The sequence below is a fragment of the Silurus aristotelis genome (assembly GCF_946808225.1).
Source record: "Silurus aristotelis genome assembly, chromosome: 1".
Lineage (NCBI taxonomy): Eukaryota > Metazoa > Chordata > Actinopteri > Siluriformes > Siluridae > Silurus > Silurus aristotelis.
This window is the reverse complement of record NC_139574.1, coordinates 40,778,314-40,803,811: the sequence shown is the minus strand read 5'-3', so window position 1 is coordinate 40,803,811 and position 25,498 is coordinate 40,778,314. Positions and strand designations below refer to the sequence as shown.

At 38.5% G+C, this 25,498-nt stretch overlaps 5 protein-coding genes across 8 annotated transcripts in view; 3 read left to right on the top strand and 2 right to left on the bottom strand.

Moving 5' to 3' along the window:
- Nucleotides 1-2,188, top strand: part of LOC310724730 (uncharacterized protein) — a 62,878-nt gene extending 60,690 nt beyond the window's left edge. The window contains exons 6-8 of the mRNA XM_083539010.1: nt 480-585; nt 1,450-1,665; nt 1,877-2,188. The gene's annotated coding sequence lies outside the window, so the exon portion shown is untranslated. The remainder of the gene's footprint in view (nt 1-479; nt 586-1,449; nt 1,666-1,876) is intronic.
- Nucleotides 1-14,151, bottom strand: part of LOC310724922 (uncharacterized protein) — a 99,359-nt gene extending 85,208 nt beyond the window's left edge. For 3 of the 4 annotated variants that reach the window (XR_014533202.1, XR_014533203.1, XM_083539374.1), the window contains exon 1: nt 13,523-14,151. Coding sequence is in view for 1 of the 4 variants with exons in the window: in XM_083539374.1 (XP_083395500.1) it covers nt 13,526-14,140 (615 nt within the window). In the remaining 3 variants the exon portion in view is untranslated. Of the gene's footprint in view, nt 1-13,468 lie in introns of all 4 variants that reach the window. The other variant, XR_014533204.1, reaches the window with a different exon arrangement.
- The window catches only part of LOC310734048 (uncharacterized protein), a gene marked incomplete at its 3' end in the record, with an annotated part of 170,190 nt that overhangs the window by 7,751 nt on the left and 136,941 nt on the right, over nt 1-25,498 (top strand). The gene's annotated exons all lie outside the window — the stretch shown is intronic.
- Nucleotides 1-25,498, bottom strand: part of LOC310731514 (uncharacterized protein) — a gene marked incomplete at its 3' end in the record, with an annotated part of 236,384 nt that overhangs the window by 79,198 nt on the left and 131,688 nt on the right. The gene's annotated exons all lie outside the window — the stretch shown is intronic.
- LOC310728089 (uncharacterized protein) lies at nt 23,346-25,443 on the top strand. The gene is made up of 2 exons (XM_083545222.1): nt 23,346-23,403; nt 24,477-25,443. Exons 1-2 carry the CDS (start codon nt 23,355-23,357, stop codon nt 25,316-25,318), a joined length of 891 nt encoding a protein of 296 aa, XP_083401348.1. The 5' UTR covers nt 23,346-23,354; the 3' UTR covers nt 25,319-25,443.

Sequence of the window (25,498 nt, the reverse complement as noted above, 5' to 3'; positions counted from 1 at the left end):
CTAAATTAACTACAAATCAGGGATCTGAAAAATGTGTTCCATCACAGTTTAGTAGTGAGGACTTTATGAATTTCTTCACTGAAAAAATAGATAACATTAGAAAAAGAATTGTGGAGGTCCAACCTCTGACAGCATCTCCTGACACAATCTCACCTACAACTCCACAACTACACTGTTTTACATGTACAGGACAGGAAGAGCTGTATGATGTTATTACCAAAGCTAAATCAACAACATGTCAGTTAGATCCCATTCCAACTCATCTATTGAAGGAAGTGTTACATACAGCTGGTGAGCCTCTTCTCAATATTATTAACTCCTCACTATCTTTAGGTCACGTCCATAAAGCCCTCAAGTTATCAGTTATTAAGCCCCTCATTAAGAAACCTAATCTGGATCCAAACACACTATCGAATTACAGACCCATTTCAAATCTCCCATTTATGTCTCAGATTTTAAAAAAGATTGTCGCTGCCCAGTTATATTCCCACTTACGAGACCCCAGAGGACTCCAGAAACCTATAGATCTGGCACAGAACAGCTGGAAAGAGAAGACGTGTCAGAAGAACAGGGGATAAAGTTCAGGTCTGTGTTTAATTCTTTACAAAACTTTGATGTTTGCACACCTGGCATGCCCCCATGTCTTGGTCATGACATTTTTGAGGGTGTCCTCTCATACGATCGTGCTCTTTACCTCAGATATTTCATCTGCACAAATAAATGGTTCACTTACACAGTTCTGAACAGACGCATCAAGCAATTTAAATACAAAGGAACAGATACTTTATCCAAGCTTTGTGAGGTCAGTCCAAAAACATTGAAACTTAGTGGACAAGCTGTTCAAAATTGGAACTTCTTGAGACTTTTACCTCTAATAATTGGAGACAAAGTGCAGAACCCTCAAGATGATGTCTGGCAGTTAACGTTGCAGCTCAAGGACATAGTTGACTTCATTTGTGCTCAGCAAATTTTCAAGGCCCAGGTTACTTATCTGGATGCTCTTATCCAAGAATATTTGGAAACCAGAAAGGCATTGTTTCCTAATACCAACTTAAAACCTAAACACCATTACTTACAACATTATCCAGGGCTGATCCTAAAATTTGGCCCTCTCATCAGGCTTGTTTACAGGAAGGGCCAGTTTTTTGTCATGAAGTAAGATGAGTCAGTGGAGTTTGGTGAACTTCTGCTGATTATTGTTAAGGATGATTCAGATCTTCATTTTCTCATGAGAGTTTATGATGCTGAATTGATTTCTTACTACCACATGTACTCAGTAAAAAAAGACAGAGTGCAGACTCATCAGTGAACTGATTGACTTGTAGCCATTGTCATCTTATGTGAAAAATGGTTACCAGATTATTCCACTGAAGCACAGCATCTTGTCAGACTGAATGCCTTAATGTCATTGGACCAGAGACCAAACTCTTTGTTTGTGTGTCTTCACAGATATGGCTGAATCACAGCTGCTAAAGAACATAGGGGATGCGATAGCAGGAGTGCTTCCGGACCTTTCTGATCAACTTGTTAAGTCCATTGAAGATACTTTGAAAACACTTGGTGCGACAACCACAGATGATTTAAAGTACATCACAGAAAACGATTTGCTGCCAGTGTTAAAGCCCATACAAGCCCGAAGAATGGTTCCTGCCTGGACCCAAAATAGTGAGTATAGAACAATGTCACCACACCACCCAATGGCACACTTGTTAACATGGTGTTAAGGTTAGAATATGAATTTTTAAGAGTCTAATGATGATGTGATCATCATTATTTCCTGAATAAATAAATGTTATTATGCAATAGGGGGCTGTTTAAAAAAAATTTTAATTTAGCAAAACAGAAAAATCATATCAATTTCATATCTTCTTTTTAGTCTCCGGGACTTCAACACCAAAATCTGTGCATTCATCTCCAGTGGTTGTCTTTCCCTCTGCACCATCAATTTCTTCTTCACCAGCATCATCCACCTCTTCATCATCTTCAGGAATCTGTACACCGTTAATACCAAACTGCTTAGAGCGATTTGAAATACCATGGCAGAGGCTCCCTGAGGAGTTAATACAGAACTTGGAAAGACAGAAAAGACCTAGTGCAAGACAACGAAGAGAAATGGTAAGGATCGTGGTCCCTGAAGTGATGAAGATTTGCAAGAATCCAATCAAACACACCATAACCGAGATAGCAAAAAGGATGGTGGCCAGGTATCCAAAGTCTCTGTAAGATGTGATCGATAGCAACGTTATTGGACCAGGATATCATTCTCTGGTGAAGCAACTTCAGGAAAGAGTTACCTACCGAACAAAAAGCAAGTGTTCAAGACACCTATGGATGTATTAGATGGAGCCAAAGCTTTTGCCACTCTCGGAGACTGTGGAGAGTCAGCTTGAAAAAAAAGAAGAAATGAAGATATTTAAGAAGAACTACAGTACAGATGTTGTGAAAGAACTAGTCAAGTGCACCTATTACACCCAGCGTAAAGACCTCAACAAAGGGACAAGCATCCAGAAACTATGCCAGGAATGGCCCTTTCTCTTCAATGAAGTTGGTATGCCAGCACATTTCCAAGAGCTGACTGGTGTGACTCTGATGGAAACCTTCCTTGCCAATGTAGACAAAAAAGGGGCACGTCTGTTAAAGTTCCTGAGATATGTTGATGCACAAAAAAGCAAACGAGTCCAGAACGCTCTTCTCAAGCTTCAGACTGAAAGAGGTCAGTCCAGTGGTTGCTCCCAAGAACTCATTGAGATGCTGCTTCTTTTACTGGCTAATTTTGATGAGAAGGAAGAGCTTCTGTTCCACTGTGTTGAGACGACAAGCCTTGCAGAGGATGTTCAGATGGAGAAAGTGCCACCAACACCCTTCATTATTGTTTGTGGTGAGTAAATAGAGCAACTGTTTTTTCTGATGTAACTGCAATGTTATTGTACTCGTGGCTTGTTTAGTTTTGTTCTATCATTTCCCACAATTTGTATAAGATTTTATGTAGTCCAGAGGACTTCAATACATTCAGTCATTTCTTCATTCTCACACACATTCACTAGCTTACGTACTGAAACACTGGCTAACACAAGCTCAGAAGCTCAGCCAGTAAGATCATTCATCCTATGATGGATGTAACTATTGAAGATGGATCCTGCCTTCATTGGTAATAAAAAAAGAAATAAAAACATGGCTTGATTAATTATTGTGCCAAATACAGCATCCAAAAAAATAAACTTTACCAACTTATTTTATTATACATTGACATAGATCAATATTTATCATTTTCAGTTTTAATTTAAAATAAGCACTATTATTTAATTTTCCCTTTTATTTCCAATCTTATTGTTTAATAATTACTTTCCTTTTTATGTAATATTTTTATTTGGCACATTAATTACTTTATCAAGCCATTTTGTTTTTGTTTACTATCAATATTGGCAGCGTTCATCCTCCAATTTGTTTCAAGTATCTGCATTATATATATAACCGACATTGAAGCCCCTGTTATTAAACGTTTGAATTATAATTTTTATTATTATTCCCAGGTTCCTCCTGCTTCGCTGTTCATTTTTTTTGCTTATTAGTTCCAGGAGTTTCTTAGATTATAATTTTCCTACAGTAATTGTGCATTCTAATGATGTAAAAAGGGGCTGCATGTACATCACTAGCTAGCATTTTGTAAATCAAACACTTCTGTAAAGTTTTAAAAAAGTGTAAAGTTTTTTTGTTTTCCTTTTTTTTTAATTACATGATGCAGTTTGAAGATGTAGAGCAGGGGTGGGCAATTAATTTTTACAAGGGGCCACATGAGAAACCTGAATTGTGTCAGAGGGCCACACCAACAATAATATTTTAGGGATGCATCGAAATGAAAATTCTTGGCTGAAACCAAAAACCAAAAATGAGGAACCCCCCCAAGGCCAAAACTGAAAACCGAAACTCCGAAAGAACAGATTGTAAATTATTAGAACCATTGCATTTCTGGCTATGAGTGTGTACTAACCTCACTAAAATCAATGCATTGCAATTCAAAGAATAACAAAAGTGTTTTATTTATTATTATAAATTATTGTTATTTATTTGTTACCATTCATAGTATTGACAGACAGGCAATTATTTAATTAGTCAATTATTATTAGCGACGGTCTGTTAAACGAAAATAATTGACCGGCGAACGTTTGGAAGCCCATTCAAGTAAATGGAACGTTCTAATCTACAGCATTAAGAAGAGCCGTGTAATAAATATTATATTATAATAATTATTTTTTTTGGGATCCATGGGGAATGTTTCAAAGATCAACCCGTCGAGCCACTAGAGACCACCGATCTAAGGCAATGAATTCCATCTTTTTGTGTGTTATGCCTTTTGCCTTGGCACATCACTGGAAAACTTTCCTGCCTTTTCAAAAACGTCCTCTACAGACGGAGTGCGCATGCTCGGATCGACTTTACTTTTCTGCGCCGCGTTCTTCTCATATTTAGAAGGCAATCGGGATGTTTGGATTTCAGGTGATAAATTAAACCCGACTTGGAGAAACTCTTTGCAGATACACCCCCTCTTGAAATTTCAGCATTGCATGTTTTGCAAATCGCTCTCCGCACACCGCAGACATGTTGCTCTTATCCAGATAACCGTGTGCTGCTGCGCTTTTTTATTGCGTCATTACAATTGTGTTGTTTTTTTTCTCCAAGTGTTGCTTTTTGGTTCTATCAATGAAGTAAATGGTTGACTTTGACCTTGAAGTAGTTCACACATGTGTAGAGAGGAGGCAGGTGGATAATCCTCTTAACGACTTCTTTTGTGTGTTCATTATCAGGTGATTACTGTGTTGATGATAGCTATTAGTGTGAAGGCAGTCTATATGAATAGAGTGTGAATGCTGGCTACATGTACTGTTTGTTTTAGGATCATTATCAGGGCCATCAGGATGTAAAGTTCTGACTATATCAGTGTTAATGCTACATTTCTAAAATTGTCAGGATATACTGTAATTGGCATATACAGTTATTTTATTTTCCTTTATTTGTATGAGGTAATTTGTATGTATTGTATTTTTCTGGTGCTCAAATTAAGTATTTATACATTGTGTAAATTTTTGTTTATTGTTTTATAATAGAAAAAAACTATAAATTTATTTATGTAGTAAAATTTATTTGATATAGTTTTGGATTTTGTTTCCCCTCAATAATAAAAACCTAAATTTAAAAACTGCATGTTGTGTTCACTTGTGTTATTGTTTACTAATATTTTAATTAGTTTAATGATCTGAAACATTAAAGTGTGACAAACATGCAAAAAAATAAGAAACCAGGAAGGGGGCAAACACTTTTTCACACCACTGTACATTATTTCTTCATGGACCATATATTCTACATATACATATTCTACCATATACTACACATAAACATCTTACATCCACCACCCCGTGCCTTTAATCACGCTGTGCTGCCCAACCACAGACTGGGTCGTACCAACTTGCAAAAATTGTGATCCAAACAGAGAGACTGCATTACTTTTTGTGTTTGAAGATGACGATCCTCTGGTGTTCGTCTGTGCAGTTTAGGGGTATAACAGTGTCAGTTGCGGGCCGTGACTTTAGTGGGGACGTACCCAACTTAATCCACCTCGTAATACCACCACTATCACGTCACAATTATAGAAACCATCAATACAATACAAAAACCCAATATAACAATGTGTGGCATTACAGAGACAGAGGCATTTCTACGGTGGCTGAGAAGCGCCAAACACATTAACAATTTAGAAAACTAATTAACAAAATAGAAAACACGACAATTCAGACAAACCGGAAAAGGGAGGTATAGTTTGTGAATGAAACACTTACCGATCATTGGACGAGACACCTGTCATTCAAAATATACAGGAAGTACAACAGTCTTATTTATTTATTTTTATTAAACAATTAACCATAAACAAACAACGTGGCAATAACAAGTACAATTTACATTACAATACACAGAACAGGTGCATGAAAATACTAAATATATACACATTATATATAAAAAAAGATAAATAAATAAAATTTGTAATAATAATAAAATTACAATTAAAAAGGATAAAAATAAACAGGGCTATGGTTTATTCTGTAAATCATATTTCTATAAAGAACAAAAGATTCATTGCATTTTTCCTTTTAATCACTTTTTCCATTGTGTGTGGTTTCTCAGAGGGAGGAATTGTCAGTCTGAGATAATAGAAATGCTCAAAGAGAAACAAATAGAACACAGAGAAAGAAAAAAGGCAAAAAAGAAAAGGATTGTAAATTGATTTACATCGAACATGTAGGAATTTGAAGCAGAACACAGGTAGGGACGGGGCAGAACTCACACTCTTTCTAGTGTGTAAAAACAGATCCAGACCTGGATGGTTGCCGACCGAGGAGAGGTCGAGACCCCCAGCACAGCAGGCACAGCGAGGTCAACAGACAGCCCAAGCAACAGCTCCGGCACTCGGAGACTCACCGCAGACGTCACCGCCACTTCGATTCCTCAGCAATTTTCTGCGACTCTTTGGGCTTGTAGAGGTTCAGCTTTCTGTTCCTGTCTTTGATGTCCAGATTCGTCTCATCTTGCTGCTGTTTCTCATAATCAGATCCCAAAGTGCCCTCAGCTGAGCGACATGTTTCTCTAATTGCTTTTCTTCTGTATCTTACAGTGATTCACGGTATCCTGGAGCTCTCGAATGAAGGAGAGGAACATATTAGAACTCCAAACCATATCTAGTTCAACCTTCTTTTTTTCCTCATTCCATTTATTTCTCTCAAAATTCAAAGTTGCTTTCAGCTGAACAACATGGTCCTCCAGTTGCTCCTGGTATCTCATCAGATGATCTCTCTCATGCTTTGCTCTATTCTTCTCCTCCTCACAGTGATTTAGAGAATCCTGGAGCTCTCTAATGGTCTGGAGCTGTAAATTGTTATTCCTCTCCATGTCTAGTTCGGCCTTCTTTCTTTTCTCCTTCCACTTATTTCTCTCAAAGTTCAAAGTGGCCTTCAGCTGAGCAACATGTTCCTCCTGTTGTTCTCGTTCTCTAATTAAATTATTTCGCTCATGCTCTGCACAATTCTTCTCTTCCTCACACTGATTCAAGGAATCTTGAAGGTTTCTGATGGTTTGAAGATGTAAGATGGTCCTCTCCTGCATGTCTTGTTTGGCCATCTTTATTTTTACCTCCCATATATTTTTTTCAAAGTCCAAAGTGGCCTGCTGCTGAGCAACATGTTCCTCCAGTCGCTCTTGGTGTCTCATTAAATTATCTTTCTCATGCTTTGCAGTCTTCCTCTCTTTTTTACAGAGATTCAGAGTATCCTGGAGTTCTCTAAAGGTCTGGAGCTGTAGGTTGTTCCTCTCCCTCATGTCTAGTTGGTCCTTCTTGCTTTTCTCCTTCCATTTATTTCTCTCAAATTCCAAACTAGCCTCAAGCTGAGCAACACGTTCCAGCAGCCGCTTCTGTTCTCTTGCCCAGCTCTCTCTCTCACGTTCTACTGTTTTCTCCTGTTTCTCATAGGGTTTCAGGGAAGACTGGAGCTCGGTGATGCTTTGGAGGTGTGTGGGGTTTCTCTCAGTTATGTCCTGTTCCTGCTGCTTTCGCTCAGAAGCCAAAGTAGCCTCCAGCTTTTGCACCGTCTGTAGCAGAATAACTTTCTCTTCTTTCTCTTCTGTTATCTTCTCTATCATCAGATCAGAAAATGCATCCAAGTCTTTTACTACTTCCTCCATGTGTTCCAGCTTCTCCTTCATTTCAGCAATCTGCTCAGATTTCTTCTTTCTTCTGTTTTGAAAAATTTCTCTAAACCTTCTGAGGAGCACCATGTTTACGTGTCTTTACTCACACGCACAAACCTCGGAAATGAGAGAAACAGAGTCGCATTCCGTATTATAGACGTTGCCCTACTGTGACGTCACACAGAGATGCCCCGCCCACAGTCTGTGACGTAACCCGGTCTCGCGCGCCCGCGCTCTCTCCTCTTACACTCACACACTCACTGAGCGCATGCGCACATTACAGCGGATAAAATATCATGGCGTCTTCACAACATTTCTGTTGTTCCTGAGAGAAGAGCGATATTACAGTCATAAATAAGATAAAAACGGCTGTAAACTGTGTATAAAGCGAGTGAAGGTCAGCGGGACTCCATGCTCTCTGAGGACGGACCGGGGCTAGCTTAGCATGCTAACTTCAGTAGATATCTCTGTACATAATACATAGAGGTTTTTAAAGTCCAAACTGTCTTTTATTCACATTCTGTTGATAATTGTATTTGATTGATGAGTGTTTAAACTACACTTATTACATAGAGCTCCATAGAGAAAGCAGTTAGTACGCGGTATTTGGGTCTGAGTTGAGAACCGGAAGTTGACCGGAGTGACTCTATGAATGTTGCAGAATCATAAATGACCAGTAGGTGGCAGTGTGATGTGTAGTAGAGCTCACTGTCACAGCAGGTAATTAGAAGTAGTGGAGCTCTAATGACGTCATTAATAGCGAGGACAAGACACACAGCAGTTTGGGATTCTTTTATTGACTTTATTGATTAATTGATTTGGAGTATGATTGTGTTTCTGATCAAAGTAAGTTCATGTGTATGGAGTAAAAACAACCTGTACATTTCTCACTTCCAGACAGTATTATGAGATGTTCATCTGCTGGAAGTTCATGTTTAATGCTGCATGTTTTATAGGATTTATGAGCTGGAAGAAATGTCCAAACACCTCAATTTAACACTGAGTGATTTTTGTAGCTTCTTAGATATTAAATCTTCTCACCTATTATTCTTTTTTAAATATCTGTGTTTTAAATGCACATTTATAAATATAATGGCTTTTACTGTGTAGTAGAGATTAGAACATAAAACGACACACAAAATTAAATACAATAAAAAAAAAAGTTATTAACTGAAACTAATCTGAAATAAAAACATCAAAATATAAAGAATCAAAATAAAAACTATCAATACTTTTAAAATTATAACAATATATAACAAGAATAATATAATAAGTTAAATACAGTGCACAATTACAGCCTAAATATTTTAATTTATTTAAGATCAATTTCATTCAACCATTAAATAAATCAGTCAGCGTCCAGCAGCAGGTTCAGCATCTCCACCATGAATTCCTGATGCTTCATCTGCATTAGAGCCACTTGAGCTTCACCCACCAACACTACACTGATATGAAGCTGACTGCCAGTGGCAGATTTAGACATGGGCCAAATGGGCAGCAAGCCATGGTGGCATCTTGCTGCACGTCAATTATAATATCATGTCCTCGTGTGGGGTAAATGAACCTGAATCAGAATCAGAAAGAGCTTCATTCAGTATGTTTGCGTTCACGAGGAGTTTGTTTCGGTGACAGAAGCTTCCATTTGCACACTTTTTTAAAAATGATAAATAAAAATAAACAAATAATAATAAAAAAAAGGAGTGTAATTACACGGTTTTATAAAGAAAAAGAAATAAGGAGTAATATTACACAGAAGGTACAGTAGTGGTGTTGCACATATGTTGTATTTTATTGCACAATGGGGAGAGTATTTAAGTGTTTATGAGGTAGACGCCTCGGGGAAGAAGCTTTTCTTGTGCCTCGTGTCCTGATGCTCGGTGCTCTGTAACGTCGGCCAGACGGCAAAAGTTCTAACAGCATATGGCTTGGATGTGAGGAATCCAGAGTGATTTTTTTAACCCCTTTCTCACTATGGATGTGTACAGTTCCTGCACTGTAAAAAAAAAAAAAAAAAAAAAAAAAAACGTAGATTCTAGGGTAAAACGCTGGCAGCTGGGGTTGCCAGAATTCCACCGTAAAATGAGGGGTAAAACATTATTTTGTTTTACGGTTGGCAGGCATTGTCATTGTTGTTTCTACGGTTAAATCTGGTGCTGGAGTCAATGTTTTACTGTAAAAGAAAAAGGTTTTAATTAAGGAAAAAACGTGTTTTGTTTTTCCTTAAAATGAACAAGAAAACAACCTATAAAATGAAGTTTGTGCCACAAAAAACAACATCTATTCCCTGTAAAATAAAAAATGATAAAATACAAAAAAAAATGCTTTGCAGTTTCCTCTTTTTAATAATAATGTTTAATAATAATTAAGAGATGAAATGGAAAACTTTTATGAGCTATTAAAGGGTTTACCTGATGGAATATATGAAATATGATCACCTTTTGCTGGTTATTTCACAATGAATGATCAACTACTACCTCATTTCATGCATACAAATAATTTTTAAGTCCAAGTAAAGTCTGCCTAGTAGTTTCCTTTTTCAGAACGAGTTCTTTTAATCCGTCTATTCTGTAAGCTTAATACACAATGCATTCATTTATTACAATTTATAAATGCAAGACAAATGTCCACCTTATATTTCAAATAAAGTATTTTATTTACCATCTATGAAGTTGTGAACATCAAATATTAAACATTTCACTCAAATCACCAACGACTGTCTCAATGAGTTCTCTTCAAATTGGGAAAAATCAGTGTTAGAAGTTGATCATACATTATATTTTACATCGACTGTGGCAGACAATTTGCAAACACCTTTACCAGAACTTTGAGAACTTTAAGTGTTATTGCTGCTGTTTGAACTACAAAAATGTTCAAACAAGTTAAATGTTCCTTATTTTAAAATATGCAAATGCAGTTATAGGAAAATAAACTATTTTTCTATTTCAATAAAATCTGAATTCAAGAAATTCCTGGAAAAAAAATCACTTATTTTACACACAGAGCTGTGCAGTAAAGCTGCAACTCTACATCTTCAAACTGCATCATGTAATTGGAAAAAAAAAGGAAAACTTTACAGAAGTGTTTGATTTACAAAATGCTAGCTAGTGATGTACATGCAGCCCCTTTTTACATCATTAGAATGCACAATTACTGTAGGAAAATTATAATCTAAGAAACTCCTGGAACTAACAAGCAAAAAAAAATGAACAGGTACTTTAACAAATCTTATTTAGTAAAACTCCAAAATTGTTGAAAACTTTTCACTGACATTCAGAAGTGTAACAATTGTTTCAACAACAAAAACATCTGTAGAGTCTGTAACACACCTTTATCACATTGTCCACAACAAGAGGGGTCGCACTAGATCCACTCATGGTCAGCAATGTCTGAGATGAGAGTGAGGACTCTGGGATTGACTGAACACTTTTTTCTTCTTGGATTCAACCTCGGTGCCTCTCAGGATTTATGGAAAAGAAACAAATTTATGGAAAAAAAAAGAGTGAGAGATAGATTGAGAAAATGAACAACCTGAGATGGATATCAAATTGATACGTTTGATAAATCCAAAAAAGGTGTTGATAAAAACAGAATATTAGCGTTGGAGAAACTCCAGTGTTGATCGTAGTTCCACTGGGTAGTGTATGTTAAAGCAGTAATAACTGCCAAACATCAGGCAGATGGAGGAGGTGAAGGTTGTGATGTGGTCGTTGACAATCTTCTTGTCGATGCTCAACATGAATGTCTCAGCAGTGACGCAGGAGGAACCTGGGAATAATAATAAAAATAATAATTCAAACGTTTAATAACAGGGGCTTCAATGTCAGTTATATATATAATGCAGATACATGAAACAAATTGGAGGATGAACGCTGCCAATATTGGTAGTAAACAAATACAAAATGGCTTAATAAAGTAATTAATGTGCCAAATAAAAATATTACATAAAAAGGAAAGTAATTATTAAACAATAAGATTGGAAATGAAAGGGAAAATTAAATAATAGTGCTAATTTTTAATTAAAACTGTAAATGATAAATATTGATCTATGTCAATGTAAAATAAAATAAGTTGGTAAAGTTTCTTTTTTGGATGCTGTATTTGGCACAATAATTAATCAACCATGTATTTATTTCTTTTTTTATTACCAATGAAGGCAGGAACTTGAGGGATTTATGGACGTGACCTAAAGATAGTGAGGAGTTAATAATATTGAGAAGAGGCTCACCAGCTGTATGTAACACTTCCTTCAATAGATGAGTAGGAATAGGATCTAACTGACATGTTGTTGATTTAGCTTTGGTAATAACATCATACAGCTCTTCCTGTCCTGTACATGTAAAACAGTGTAGTTGTGGAGTTGTAGGTGAGATTGTGTCAGGAGATGCTGTCAGAGGTTGGACCGCCACAATAGTTTTTCTAATGCTATACATTTTTTCAGTGAAGAAATTCATAAAGTCCTCACTATTAAACTGTGATGGAACACATTTTTCAGATCCCTGATATGTAGTTAATTTAGCGACTGTACTGAAAAGGAACCTGGGATTGTTTTTGTTGTTTTCTATGAGTTTGCTCAGGTGTTCAGCTCTAGCAGCTTTTAGCGCCTGTCTGTAGCTGAGCATACTGTCTTTATACGCAATTCTAAATACCTCCAATTTAGTTTTCCTCCATTTTCTCTCCAGATTACGTGCTGTTCTCTTGAGGACATGCGTATGACTATTATACCAAGGTGCAGGTGCCTGTTCTCTAACCTTTTTTAACCGGATGGGGGCAACAGTGTCTAATGTGCTAGTGAGGATAAGGTCTATGTTGTTAGCCATTTCATCAAGATTATCAGCAGTTATGGGTTTAGTGAGAAATTGAGATAAATCAGGCAGCTTATTTATAAATCTGTCCTTGGTGGTCTGAACAATAGTCCTACCAAGTCGATAACGTGGTGAAACACGGCTAATCTGCTCTACCGGTAGTGTGTACAGTATGAGGTAATGGTCAGTGATGTCATCACTCTGAGGTAAAATATCTCTATCAGTGACGTCTGCTCCGTGGGATATTATTAAGTCTAGTGTGTGGTTAAAACAGTGAGTTGGTCTGGTGACGTTTTGTTTAACCCCAAAAGAGTTTAATAAATCGACAAATGATAATCCTAGAGCATCGTTTACATCAACTACATGAATATTAAAATCTCCTACAAGCAGCACTTTATCAAAATCGATCAAGAGGTCTGATAAAAAACAAGCAAACTCTTGAAGAAAATCAGCGTAGGGTCCTGGGGGACCAGAGCGAGTTTTCTATGCATGTCTGAAAGTATAATTTTAAGAACGAGCACTTCAAATGATTTAAAACTGAATCCTAATCTCTGACTAACATTAAGAGAAGCACTATAAATGGTTGCTACACCTCCCCCACGACCAGTCTGACGGGGCTCATGCTTATAAACATATCCTGACGGTGTCGACTCGTTTAGACCCTTATAATCACCTGGTTTAATCCAGGTCTCAGTGAGACAGAGTGCTGAGAGATTATTCTCTGTGATCATCTCATTTACAATCAGTGCTTTGGGTGCAAGTGATCTAATGTTTAAAAAACCAAACTTTACAACTTTTTGGTGTTTGCTTATCTGGCATTTTTCAGTTTTAACTGCAATAAGATTATTTCTGGATCTTGTGTATTTAATTCTTGGTTTTACTACATGAGGAATAGATACGGTTTCTATAAACTGGACTGTGTGTGAACTTGTAACTATTTGGTTTCTTGTATAAATGTTCTCATAGTCGTAAATTTCCTGATGTCTTACCAGTCAGATGGTGTGAAGTATCCTAGAGATGTTATCTGATAGCACTGCTGCTCCAACTCTGCTGGGGTGCAGGCCATCAGGGTGGAAGAACCTCGGACGCTTCCAGAAACAGTTCCAGTTATTAATAAAGAGAAGTTTGTGCTCTCGACACCATGACTGTAACCATTCATTTAGTGCAAAGAGTCTACTAAACTTCTCAGCCCCTCGCTGGTAAGTGGGAAGAGGTCCTGACACTATGATCCTCGTTGTGGGTGATGTGCTGCGTACCGTCTCCACCAGGATCCTGAAATCCCTCTTTAAGATCACCGTTTGCCTCAGCCGGGTGTCGTTCGTTACGGCATGAAGAACAACCGCTGCGAAGTTCTCGTTCAGGATCGTGGGTACCTGCGCAGCGACATCGAGAACACGAGCACCAGGAAAACAGCGAGTGTGCACCTTACCTTTGTCTCCGGTAGCGCGGACATGCCGGACGATGGAATCTCCAAGAATCACAGTATGACGTTCCGTCTTGCGGAGAGGGGCGAAGCGGTTCTCGGTCAAGATCTCGAAGGCCGGTGGTGGTGGTGGGGGAGACGTCCTCGACCGGGGCTTGGCTCGTGTCTTCCGCTGCTGCAGCATCCAGGGTCCGTGGGCCTGGGCAGAGAAACACGCGGAGTTGAGGTGCTGGGAGCGTTAGATTCAACCCGGGAATTTACCTGGGACGAGTGAGCGTCCACCCGGGATGTTTCCAGCACCGCATTCCGCTCTCACAGCTGGGCATCGAACGAGTTCTCACCTGTGCTCAAAGGCAGACACACAGCCGGCATAGTGCTTATAATAGCAGATAGAGTTAAGATACAGAGATGTGATAAAGTGAGAGGGAATGAATATAGTCAACACCAGTGATAGTCGAGTTAACTAACTACAGGCACAAAACAGAAAGCCAAAAAAACAATTTAGGATTATTAAAAGAGGAAAAAAGGAGAGATTAATAGTAAAGTTTGTTTGAAAACGCAGAGAGAAATACAAACACGTAACTCGCGGCAAACAAGTCAAACACAAGAAGCTACGTCAAAGTGCTGTCATGAGACAAAACACTTGGCCATGCTGTCACCATCATTATCATCAGTTTGGGGGCATCAGGAAAGTCTGCAGAAAAAAACTAACCGTACCACAGACTGAAAATACACTGTTTAGATAAAATACATCACCAACAACAAGACACCGGTCTTCTCTCTCTGTATGTTTCTTACTTCAGTGTAGAAAACTCTTAGTGAGGAACATCTCTTTTACTCCATCACAGGTCTGCACATGCAACAACTGCACTGTAACATCATCACTTCTACATGAGTTCTTCTACAGCTTACCGGTAAGTGTGCCATTACTGTCACCTAGCGGATAATTTACAAATACACTCATCATGACAGGTAGGTTCACACCTGTATTCTGTTGTATTGTATTGTATTGTATGTTGTATGCTCAAAGAAACACTGAAACTAATAGAAGACAGAAAAAGAAAAAGGGGGAAAAGAAAATTACTGTGAATTGGTTTTCATAGAACATGTATGAATTTGAAGCAGAAGTCAGAACAAGAAAAACACAGGTAGGAACCGAACCTCAGACCCCACTGTAATGTAGAACACAGACAAACTGTATGACATTAAATCAGTTCACATTTATTAACAACATCCCGACTTCCCAAGCCATGGCATAATGACACCAGACTCTTTCTCCAAATAATTATAGAGGATCCTCACATACACAAAGCTTCTGTGTCTAAACTGCAATTTCTTGGGGCATCTGATATCAGAACAATGTAAAACTTAAAAGAAAAAAAAAAGGCAGGCAAAATATCCCTGTGCCCAAGACCAAGGAACAGCTCATGTATTTCCTAGGAATGTGGTTGCAGGAATTTTCAAGACTGGAAACTTCCCATATGAATTATCAGGAATATTTAGGTATTAACAGGAATTAATGGAAATACAGTTGGAATTTACAAAATTGCAAGTTATCCTATAACAGGGAACTTAAATGTAGTTAAAAAATAACTTGCTTGATAATCAACCAGATTGAATGCAGTTTCAGTTGAATTTCTACCTGCACATTCATCAATCACATGCACACAGCACACTTACTGCAGGGCTCCTGAGGCCGTACCCCTACATGCACTGTGTTTTCTTCATGTAAACAATGAGTCACGCCTCAAAAAAGGGTAAAAACCACTGCCTTATGGGTAATAAAAGACCAATAATCAGGATCTCAGGTCTACATTCCTTACTATTGAAGTAAACAGGACCAATACAGAACAGTTCATCAGACAGGAACACACACTGATTAGTCACATCAGCCACAGATCTGCTTCTCACCGCTCGTTTCCCCCCGGCTCCACCCTCCATTTACCAACCGCCGCTCGTGCACGCACCCGCTGCTCCATCCAGCAGTAGTGTTCAGGTGTTGTGAGGTGAATCCAGTGTTAACCCTGTCAGAATGACTGCTGAAAGATCATCCACTTTCTTGTGCCAATCCATGCGATTAATTATAAAGTACAGATGTTTAAGTGAATCAGGTTCTGCCCCACATTAACTGTCAGCTATATTGCTTTCAGAGCTCAAAATGAACAAAGCACTAAAGCTGCAAGAAAATACCTCAACTTCAGTTTCTGTCAAATTCCTTTTCTTTAAGGACATCAAACATCACTGACTTTACTAAAGTGGATTTCAAGAAAAAAAATACCATCATTGAATGCTCTCTGTGATGAAGAGACATTAGACATGATTGAAATTCAAAATCTTTATTTATTTAATAGTGTTTATTGTGTCTCGCTGTAGTGAAAGTGTTCAGACTCTCTGTTTCTCTTGTCGACTTCTTCTTTTTCTATTTCTCCTTTTCTTTTGAAGGTTTTTTTGTCTCAGCTGAGCAACAATTTCCTCCCATCGCTCTCGGACCCTCATATAATGTTCTGTTTTATTCTCTGAAGTCTTCTTTTCTTCCTCACAGAGATTCTGGGTATCCTGGAGCCCCCTGTTGGTCTGAAGCTGTAAGTTGTTCCTCTCTTCTATGTCATGTTTAGTTTTCTCTCTTTCGTCCTCTTGTTTTTCTTTAAAATTCAACGTGGGCTCAAACTGAGCAACACGTTCCTCCAGTCGCTCTTTGTCTCTGATCAAATAAACGCCTTTCTGCTCTGCACTATTTTTTTCTTTCTCACAGTGATTCTGAGTATCCTGGAGCTCCATGGTGGTCTGTTGCAAAGTGACCTCAAGCTGAGCAACATGTTCCTCTATATTCTTTTTCTTTCTCGTCCAGCTCTCTCTCACACATTCTACAGTTTTCTCCAGTTCCTCATGGATTTTCAGGCAAGACTGTAGCTTCATGGTGGTCTGATCCAAACAAAACTCAACCTGAGCAACATGTTCCTCCAGTTGTTTTTGTTCTCTCGTCCAGCTCTCTCTCTCACATTCTACAGTATTCTCCAGTTCCTCATGGATTTTCAGGGAAGACTGGAGCTCCATGGTGGTCTGTTCCAAAGTGACCTCAAGCTGAGCAACATGTTCCTCCACTTTCGTTTGTTCTCTCGTCCAGCTCTCTCTCTCACATTCTACAGTATTCTCCAGTTCCTCATGGATTTTCAGGGAAGACTGGAGCTCCATGGTGGTCTGTTCCAAAGTGACCTCAAGCTGAGCAACATGTTCCTCCACTTTCTTTTGTTCTCTCGTCCAGCTCTCTCTCTCACAGTCTACAGTTTTCTCCAGTTCCACATGGATTTCCAGGGAAGACTGGAGCTTCTTGGTGGTCTGATCCAAAATAAATTCAAGCTGAGCAACACGTTCCTCCAGTTGTTGTTGTTCTCTCGTCCAGCTCTGGCTTCTCTCAGTTATATCCTTTTCCTGCTGCTTTCGCTCAGAAGCCAAAGTAGCCTCCAGCTTTTGCACCGTCTGTAGCAGAATGGCTTTCTCTTCTTTCTCTTCTGTTAACTTCTCTATCATTAGAAGAGAAAATGCATCCAAGTCTTTCTCTACTTTCTCCATGTGTTCCAGCTTCTCCTTCATTTCAGCAATCTGCTTAGTTTTCTTTGATCTTTTGGTTTGAAAAAACTTTCTCAACCTTCTGAAGAGCTCCATGTTTATGCCTCTTTACTCACAAGCAAAAACCTCGGAAATGAGAGAAACAGAGACGCGTTCCCAATTATAGACGTTGCCTTACTGTGACGTCACAGGGAGATGCCCCGCCCTCCGTCTGTGACGTAACCCGGTCTCTCTTAACCGCACTATGCGCATGCGCACATTACAGAATTAAAGAGCGGATAAAATATCATGTCTTCACAACTTTTCTGTTGTTCCTGAGAGAAGAGCGATATTACAGTAATTAATAAGATAAAAACGGCTGTAAACTGTGTATAAAGCGAGTGAATCCGAGTTGAGAACCGGAAGTTGACCGGAGTGACTCAATGAATGTTGCAGAATCATAAATGACCAGTAGGTGGCAGTGTGATGTGTATTAGAGCTCACTGTCACAGCAGGTAATTAGAAGTAGTGGAGCTCTAATGACGTCATTAATAGCGAGGACAGGACACACAGCAGTTTGGGATTCTTTTATTGACTTTATTGATGAATTGATTTGGAGTATGATTGTGTTTCTGATCAAAGTAAGTTCATGTGTATGGAGTAAAAACAACCTGTACATTTCTCACTTCCAGACAGTATTATGAGATGTTCATCTGCTGGAAGTTCATGTTTAATGCTGCATGTTTTATAGGATTTATGAGCTGGAATAAATGTCCAAAAACCTCAATTCAACACTGAGTGATTTTTGTAGTTTGGTAGACTAAAATTAAATACAATAAAAAAGTTATTAACTGATACTAATCTGAAATAAAACTTTAAAATATAAAGAATCAAAATAAAAACCATCAGTACATTTAAAATTATAACAATATATAACAAGAATAATAATATTATTAGTTAAATGCAGTGCAGTATTACAGCCTAAATATTTAAATTTTAATTACCTTAAATACACATTTATAAATATTAAGGCTTTTACTGTGTAATAGATTAAAAACTTAAATTAAATACCAACATGAAGTCATAATTTGCTGCAATGAAATTGAAAACATCAAAATACAACAAAAATAAATAAACATTACTATTAATATGTTTAAAACTAGAATAAATCTGGTTCAGACAGTTAAATACAGTGCAGTATTACAGCCTTATTTCATGTTCATTTTATAAAAGCAGTTTGTGATTATAATTATATATATATATATATATATATATATATATATATATATATATATATATATATATATATATATATATATATATATATATATATATATATACAGTGAGGAAAATAAGTATTTGAACACGCTGCTATTTTGCAAGTTCTCCCATTTAGAAATCATGGACAGGTCTGAAATTGTCATCGTAGGTGCATGTCCACTGTGAGAGACATAATCTAAAAAAAAAATCCAGAAATCACAATATATGATTTTTTAACTATTTATTTGTATGATACAGCTGCAAATAAGTATTTGAACACCTGAGAAAGTCAATGTTAATATTTGGTACAGGAGCCTTTATTTGCAATTACAGAGGTCAAACGTTTCCTGTAGTTTTTCACCAGGTTTGCACACACTGCAGGAGGGATTTTGGCCCACTCCTCCACACAGATCTTCTCTAGATCAGTCAGGTTTCTGGCATGTCGCTAAGAAACACGGAGTTTGAGCTCCCTCCAAAGATTCTCTATTGGGTTTTGGTCTGGAGACTGGCTAGGCCACGCCAGAACCTTGATATGCTTCTTACAGAGCCACTCCTTGGTTATCCTGGCTGTGTGCTTCGGGTCATTGTCATGTTGGAAGACCCAGCCTCGACCCATCTTCAATGCTCTAACTGAGGGAAGGAGGTTGCTCCCCTAAATCTTGCAATACATGGCCCCGGTCATCCTCTCCTTAATACAGTGCAGTCGCCCTGTCCCATGTGCAGAAAAACACCTCCAAAGCATGATGATACCACCCCCATGCTTTACAGTAGGGATGGTGTTCTTGGGATGGTACTCATCATTCTTCTTCCTCCAAACACATTTAGTGGAATTATGACCCAAAAGTTCTATTTTGGTCTCATCTGACCACATGACTTTCTCCCATGACTCCTCTGGATCATCCAAATGGTCATTGGCAAACTTAAGACGTGCCTGGACATGTGCTGGTTTAAGCAGGGGAACCTTCCGTGCCATGCAGGATTTCAAACCATGACGTCTTAGTGTATTACCAACAGTAACCTTGGAAACGGTGGTCCCAGCTCTTTTTCAGGTCATTGACCAGCTCCTCCCGTGTAGTTCTGGGCTGATTTCTCACCTTCCTTAGGATCATTGAGACCCCACGAGGTGAGATCTTGCATGGAGCCCCAGTCCGAGGGAGATTGACAGTCATGTTTAGCTTCTTCCATTTTCTAATGATTGCTCCAACAGTGGACCTTTTTTCAACAAGCTGCTTGGCAATTTCCCCGTAGCCCTTTTCAGCCTTGTGGAGGTGTACAATTTTGTCTCTAGTGTCTTTGGACAGCTCTTTGGTCTTGGCCATGTTAGTAGTTGGATTCTTACTGATTGTATGGTGTGGACAGGTGTCTTTATGCAGCTAACGACCTCAAACAGGTGCATCTAATTTAGGATAATAAATGTAGTGGAGGTGGACATTTTAAAGGCAGACTAACAGGTCTTTGAGGGTCAGAATTCTAGCTGGTAGACAGGTGTTCAAATGCTTATTTGCAGCTGTATCATACAAATAAATAGTTTAAAAATGATATATTGTGATTTCTGGATTTCTTTTTTTAGATTATGTCTCTCACAGTGGACATGCACCTACGATGACAATTTCAGACCCCTCCATGATTTCTAAGTGGGAGAACTTGCAAAATAGCAGCGTGTTCAAATACTTATTTTCCTCACTGTATATACAGTAGCACTGGGGTGCTTAAGTACCTAAAGGTTTACATTTAAACATATTTTTGTATTTTTAAATGATTAATTTTATTATTATTATATGCAGATTTACACCTGTTTTTATCCCTGACCACCGAGCAACATAGAGTGAATAAAAATATATTAATATTCTTCATTCATACAATTCGTACAAGATGATTCATACAAATCAATACAATTCATTTTAGAATTGTATTAATAGTGTAAAGAGTAAAGTTTGAAGTCATCGAGGATGTAACACGACTTTAAAAAAGAGCTGGAATAAATAGAGTGAGAACAGCAGCCGCCGCACAGACTCCAGATCACACACTCTCATACAGTATTTGAAAAGCACTTGTATTCCTCTCAGCCGAGAACAGAAAGCTGAGGGTACATTGGGAACAAGTTTCCCAAAACTGTATAGTTGCAATCTGGAAAACATTTTGCCTGAATCATTATTTCTGCTCATTTATGCTGTGCAGATGATTGTGTGGATCCATAGGGTAGTGGTCGTCACATCTGCTTTACACACAGAAGGTCCTTCCAGTGGAACCATGCAGGTTGCAAGCATGAGTGAGGTTTATATATTACTCACAAATTGTTACTCAATCCTGGAAATAAATAAACAGTTTTGCATGTTTCTGCATTGTGGTTGAAACAGAAATGGAGGAAAAGCATTGCGAAATTAGAATCAGAGACTCAAGGGCATGGCTCCACTGGGGCTCGAACCCAGGACCTTCTGCGTGTAAAGCAGATGCGATGACCACTACACTATGGAACCTGCTGCTGAGAAGGTTGATGTCCAATGTGCATAAATAAAAACATATCTCTCAAAATCTAACTGGAAAAATATCAAATAAACTTCACTGAAAATTCACTGACTCAAATGTCACAATCATCTCCACTGTTTTGAGCGTGTTAAGCTCCAGGTTTTTATGACTGCACCATGTCTCTTAGGCCTTTCTTCACTGAAGCAGGGTCGTTGGCTGAAAACTGATTTTCCAGCTTTTTAGAGTAGCTCCTCTTAGCCACTCTATGAGGATCAATGATGAGGATTAATCTTCATCATAATAATGAATTAATCATGTACTACTGTATTTGAAAAGCACTTGAAATCCTGTCAACCGAGAACAGAAAGCTGAGGCTACATTGGGAAGAAGTTTCCCAAAACTGAATAGTTGCAATCGGAAAAACATTTTGCCTGAATTAATATTTCTGCTCATTAATGCTGTTTAGTTGACTGTGTGGTTTCATAATGTAGTGGTCATCACATCTGCTTTACATGCAGAAGCTCCTGAGTTCAACCCCCAGTGGAACCATGCAGCTGGCAAACATGAATGAGGTTTATGTTTTTGTGACCAGTTATGTTAAGAAAGCGAAGATATTCCCACAAATATTTACTTAATTCTGCAAAAAAAAAAAAAAAAAAGCATTACAAAAGTAGAAAAGCAACTCAAGGGCATGGTTCCACTGAGGTTCAAACCCAGGACTTTCTGCGTGTAAAGCAGACGTGATGACTGCTACCCCATGGAATCTGGAAAAGTTTTCAGACAACTTTTTAGTTTCACTTATTACATTTTTACACAAATATCTGTCATTTTTACTTCTTACATTTTCAAAACCGGCTCGTTACTTTAGTTTTAATCCATTGATTTGGTTAAATGTCAATATTTTTTATTTTCACTAAGCACCAATTTCAGCCCACCAAACCATTTCCTGTTATTGTGCGTCTTTTTCAATCCACTGGTGTATAATGTCCTGCCTCTCATTTACCACAGATGTAGACTAGTTTACGAAGCTAAGAATCAGCAGGCAGAAAACAACATGAAGTAAAGCTGTGCTTTTGTAAAATAAAGTAAACAGACAGGGGGCGCTCTCTGTGCGAAATGTGCGATTATGTTGCGATTAAATATTTAATTTGATTGACAGCCCTTATATTAATATGATGTGAGGTCCAGTTACCAACGTGACACTAAAACAGGTAGAAGTAGCACCTACTTTTAACTTAAGTACTTAAGCCAAAGCTTCTTTATACTTTTTTACTCAAGTGAAAGTTATCGGTACTTTAACTTTTACCTGAGTATTTTTAAAACATGAGTATCTGTACTTCTACTTAAGTAAAGGATGTGTGTACTTTTGCCACCTCTGGTACAGTATGAGGTAATGGTCTGTGATGTCATCACTCTGAGGTAAAATATCTATATCAGTGACGTCTGCTCCGTGGGATATTATTAAGTCTATTAAGGGTCCGTGGTGCCCCGGTGCCGGAGGGAACGATACCTGGGCGGGCCGCGTAGTAGGTGAGCTGGGCCAGAGCAGAGAGACAAGCGGAGTTGAGGTGCTGGGAGCTTTAGGTTCAACCCAAGGATTTACCTGGGACGAGTGAGCGTCCGTCCGTAATGTTTCCAGCACCTCTTTTCACTCTCGCAGCTGGGCATGCTTTGCATGTAGATCGCAAATCTGTTTCTCCAAAGCCTCCAGCTCCAACTCCACCGTTTGCAACTCAAAGGAGTCCTCACCTGTGCTCAAAGGCAGACACACAACCAACATACTTCTTATAATCGCTAACAGATTTAAGAAAAAATGTGAGGCAATGAATGTAGTCAACACTAGTGGTAGTTGAGTTAACGAGCTACAGGCACAAGTCAGGAAGACAAAAAACAATTCAGGTTGATTTAAAGAGGAAAAAGAGATATATAAATGGTAAAGTTTAGTTTAAAAATGCCAACAGAAATAAAAACACGGAACTCGCGGCAAAAAGAGACTTAAAGAGAGTAACAACTGTGTGAGAGCGTAATGGCTGCATTTCCAGACTTATTGAAGGAAAATATGTAGTTATTTACACAGTGTTCTGCAGTTATCTAATGGTAGGGGATTTGATGTTATCCTGTATTCCATGCAGTCGGGCATCTCCTCCTCCTGCGCTCCCGTAGTGGAATGTGATGGTGAGACGCCGCTGATTACATATTTAGAGTGAATTTTTATTTAACATTTGAGTTGGATTTTATTAGAAGGTGTTTATGAATCAACTATCACTCAGTACAAACCCAAATAACCTGCAGGATTTCATCTTCATGATCACAAAACATCTACAGTACATACAGGATTAAGGGCCATTTTTCGAAATATTTATATGTTACTGTAATTTTGTATTATTTATATTAAGAGTCTTTAACGACTCTGTGCATATGTTTAAAAAATGACCATGTTACTGTATGTACAATGATACTAATTGTGTTCACGTATTACAAACAATTTATTAGGAACACCTATATATTAATATACACTGTGTGTGTGTGTGTGTGTGTGTGTGTGTGTGTGTGTGTGTGTGTGTGTGTGTGTGTGTGTGTGTGTGTGTGTGTGATTTTTTGTACAAAGAATTCATTTTCATCACTTTCATTATTTTAGATCAAACATGTGCACTACTACTATCAGGTCGAATACAATGTCCTCGTAGGAAAAAACACAAAAACCAAAGTGTCCAAAAACTTACGACCACCAGGCTGAAATAGTCCACGCAGAAACAAAACAGAGTAAGAACAGGAGCTTTGAGGGTTGGGATTTGGACTGTAGTTTATGTTAACAGTCTGCTACACTGACTCAGGACTACAGTTTGTATCTGATCATCACTTCACCTCAACATCATTTAGCTGTAATAAATGGACATTCAGTGAAACCCAGATGAGGACGGGTTCCCTCTTGAGTCTGGTTCCTCTCAAGGTTTCTTCCTTATGCCGTCTCGGGGAGTTTTTTCTCGCCGCAGTCTCCACCGGCTTGTTCATCAGAGACAAACTTACACATAAAAAACATCATATTTATTTTTATCACCACATTATCTGTGTGAGAAATGCTCTATTTGTGCGTAATAATATGTAATCTGAGAGAACGAGAGAAAGAGAGAGAGAGAGAGAGAGGGGGGGGGGTGACGTCACAGGAGGAGCTCAGGGCGTGTTTGTGTGACATCACAGTAGGTTACGTCTTTATAAGTCAGAACGTGTCTTTGTTTCTCATTTCTCAGAGACGAAATCTAAGCAGATTGCTGAAAAGAAGGAGAAGCTGGAACACATGGAGAAAGTAGTAACAGAGTTTGATGCATTTATCAATCTGATGATGAAGAAAAGCGCAATAGAGAAAGAACAGAACAACATTCTGGTACAGATCGTGCAGGAGCTGGAGGCTACTTTGGCTTCTGAGCAAAGGCACCGGGAACTGGACATAAAAGAGAGAAACTCCACGCACCTCCAGAGCTGGGTGAGAAAACAAAAACAACTAGAGGAACATGTTGCTCAGCTTGAGGCCACTTTGGAACAGACCACCATGAAGCTCCAGCCTTTCCAGCATCACTTTGAGAAAGTGAAGAATAGTGCAGAGCATGAGAGAGATCATTTGATGAGAGACAGAGAACGACTGGAGGAACATGTTCCTCAGCTGGAGGCCACTTTGGAAATTGAGAAAAAAAAATGGGAGGATGAAAGAGTGAAGGCCAAAGTAGACATGGAGGAAAATAACATCTTACAGCTACAAACCATCAGAGTGCTCCAGGATACTCTGAATCATTGTGAGGAAGAGAAGAATAGTGCAGAGCAAGAGAGAGATCATTTGATGAGAGAGAAAGAGCGGCTGGAGGAACATGTTGCTCAGCTGGAGGCCACTTTGTTAAATAAGACAAAGAAATGGGAGGACGAAAGAGAGAAGGCCAAAAGAGACATGGGGGAGATGAACACCTTACACCTCCAATCTACCAGAAAGCTCCAGGATTCCCTGAATCTCTGTATAGAAGAGAAGAAGAGAGCAGATCATGAGATTGATAATTTGATGAGACTTATAGTCAATAGTATGAAGCAGAGTGATTTTCTGTAGCTTGTAGATCGTCTCATCTTTTGATCATTTTTATATCTACAGATTTAAAACTTTAAGGGTACATTTAGTGTGTTTGTGACCATTTTGCACGAGTTCCGCAAATGATTTTATTCTTCCAAAACCCACACAATCAAGTATTTCAACGACCGCATCCGTATTCACCAATCAAATCTTACAAAT

Coding starts and splice junctions, on each gene's coding strand:
- LOC310728089 (XM_083545222.1), top strand. CDS start 23,355: ATGCAGTCGGGCATCTCCTCCTCCTGCGCTCCCGTAGTGGAATGTGAT. Junction 23,404..24,476: donor TCCCGTAGTGGAATGTGATG/GTGAGACGCCGC, acceptor CTCATTTCTCAG/AGACGAAATCTAAGCAGATT.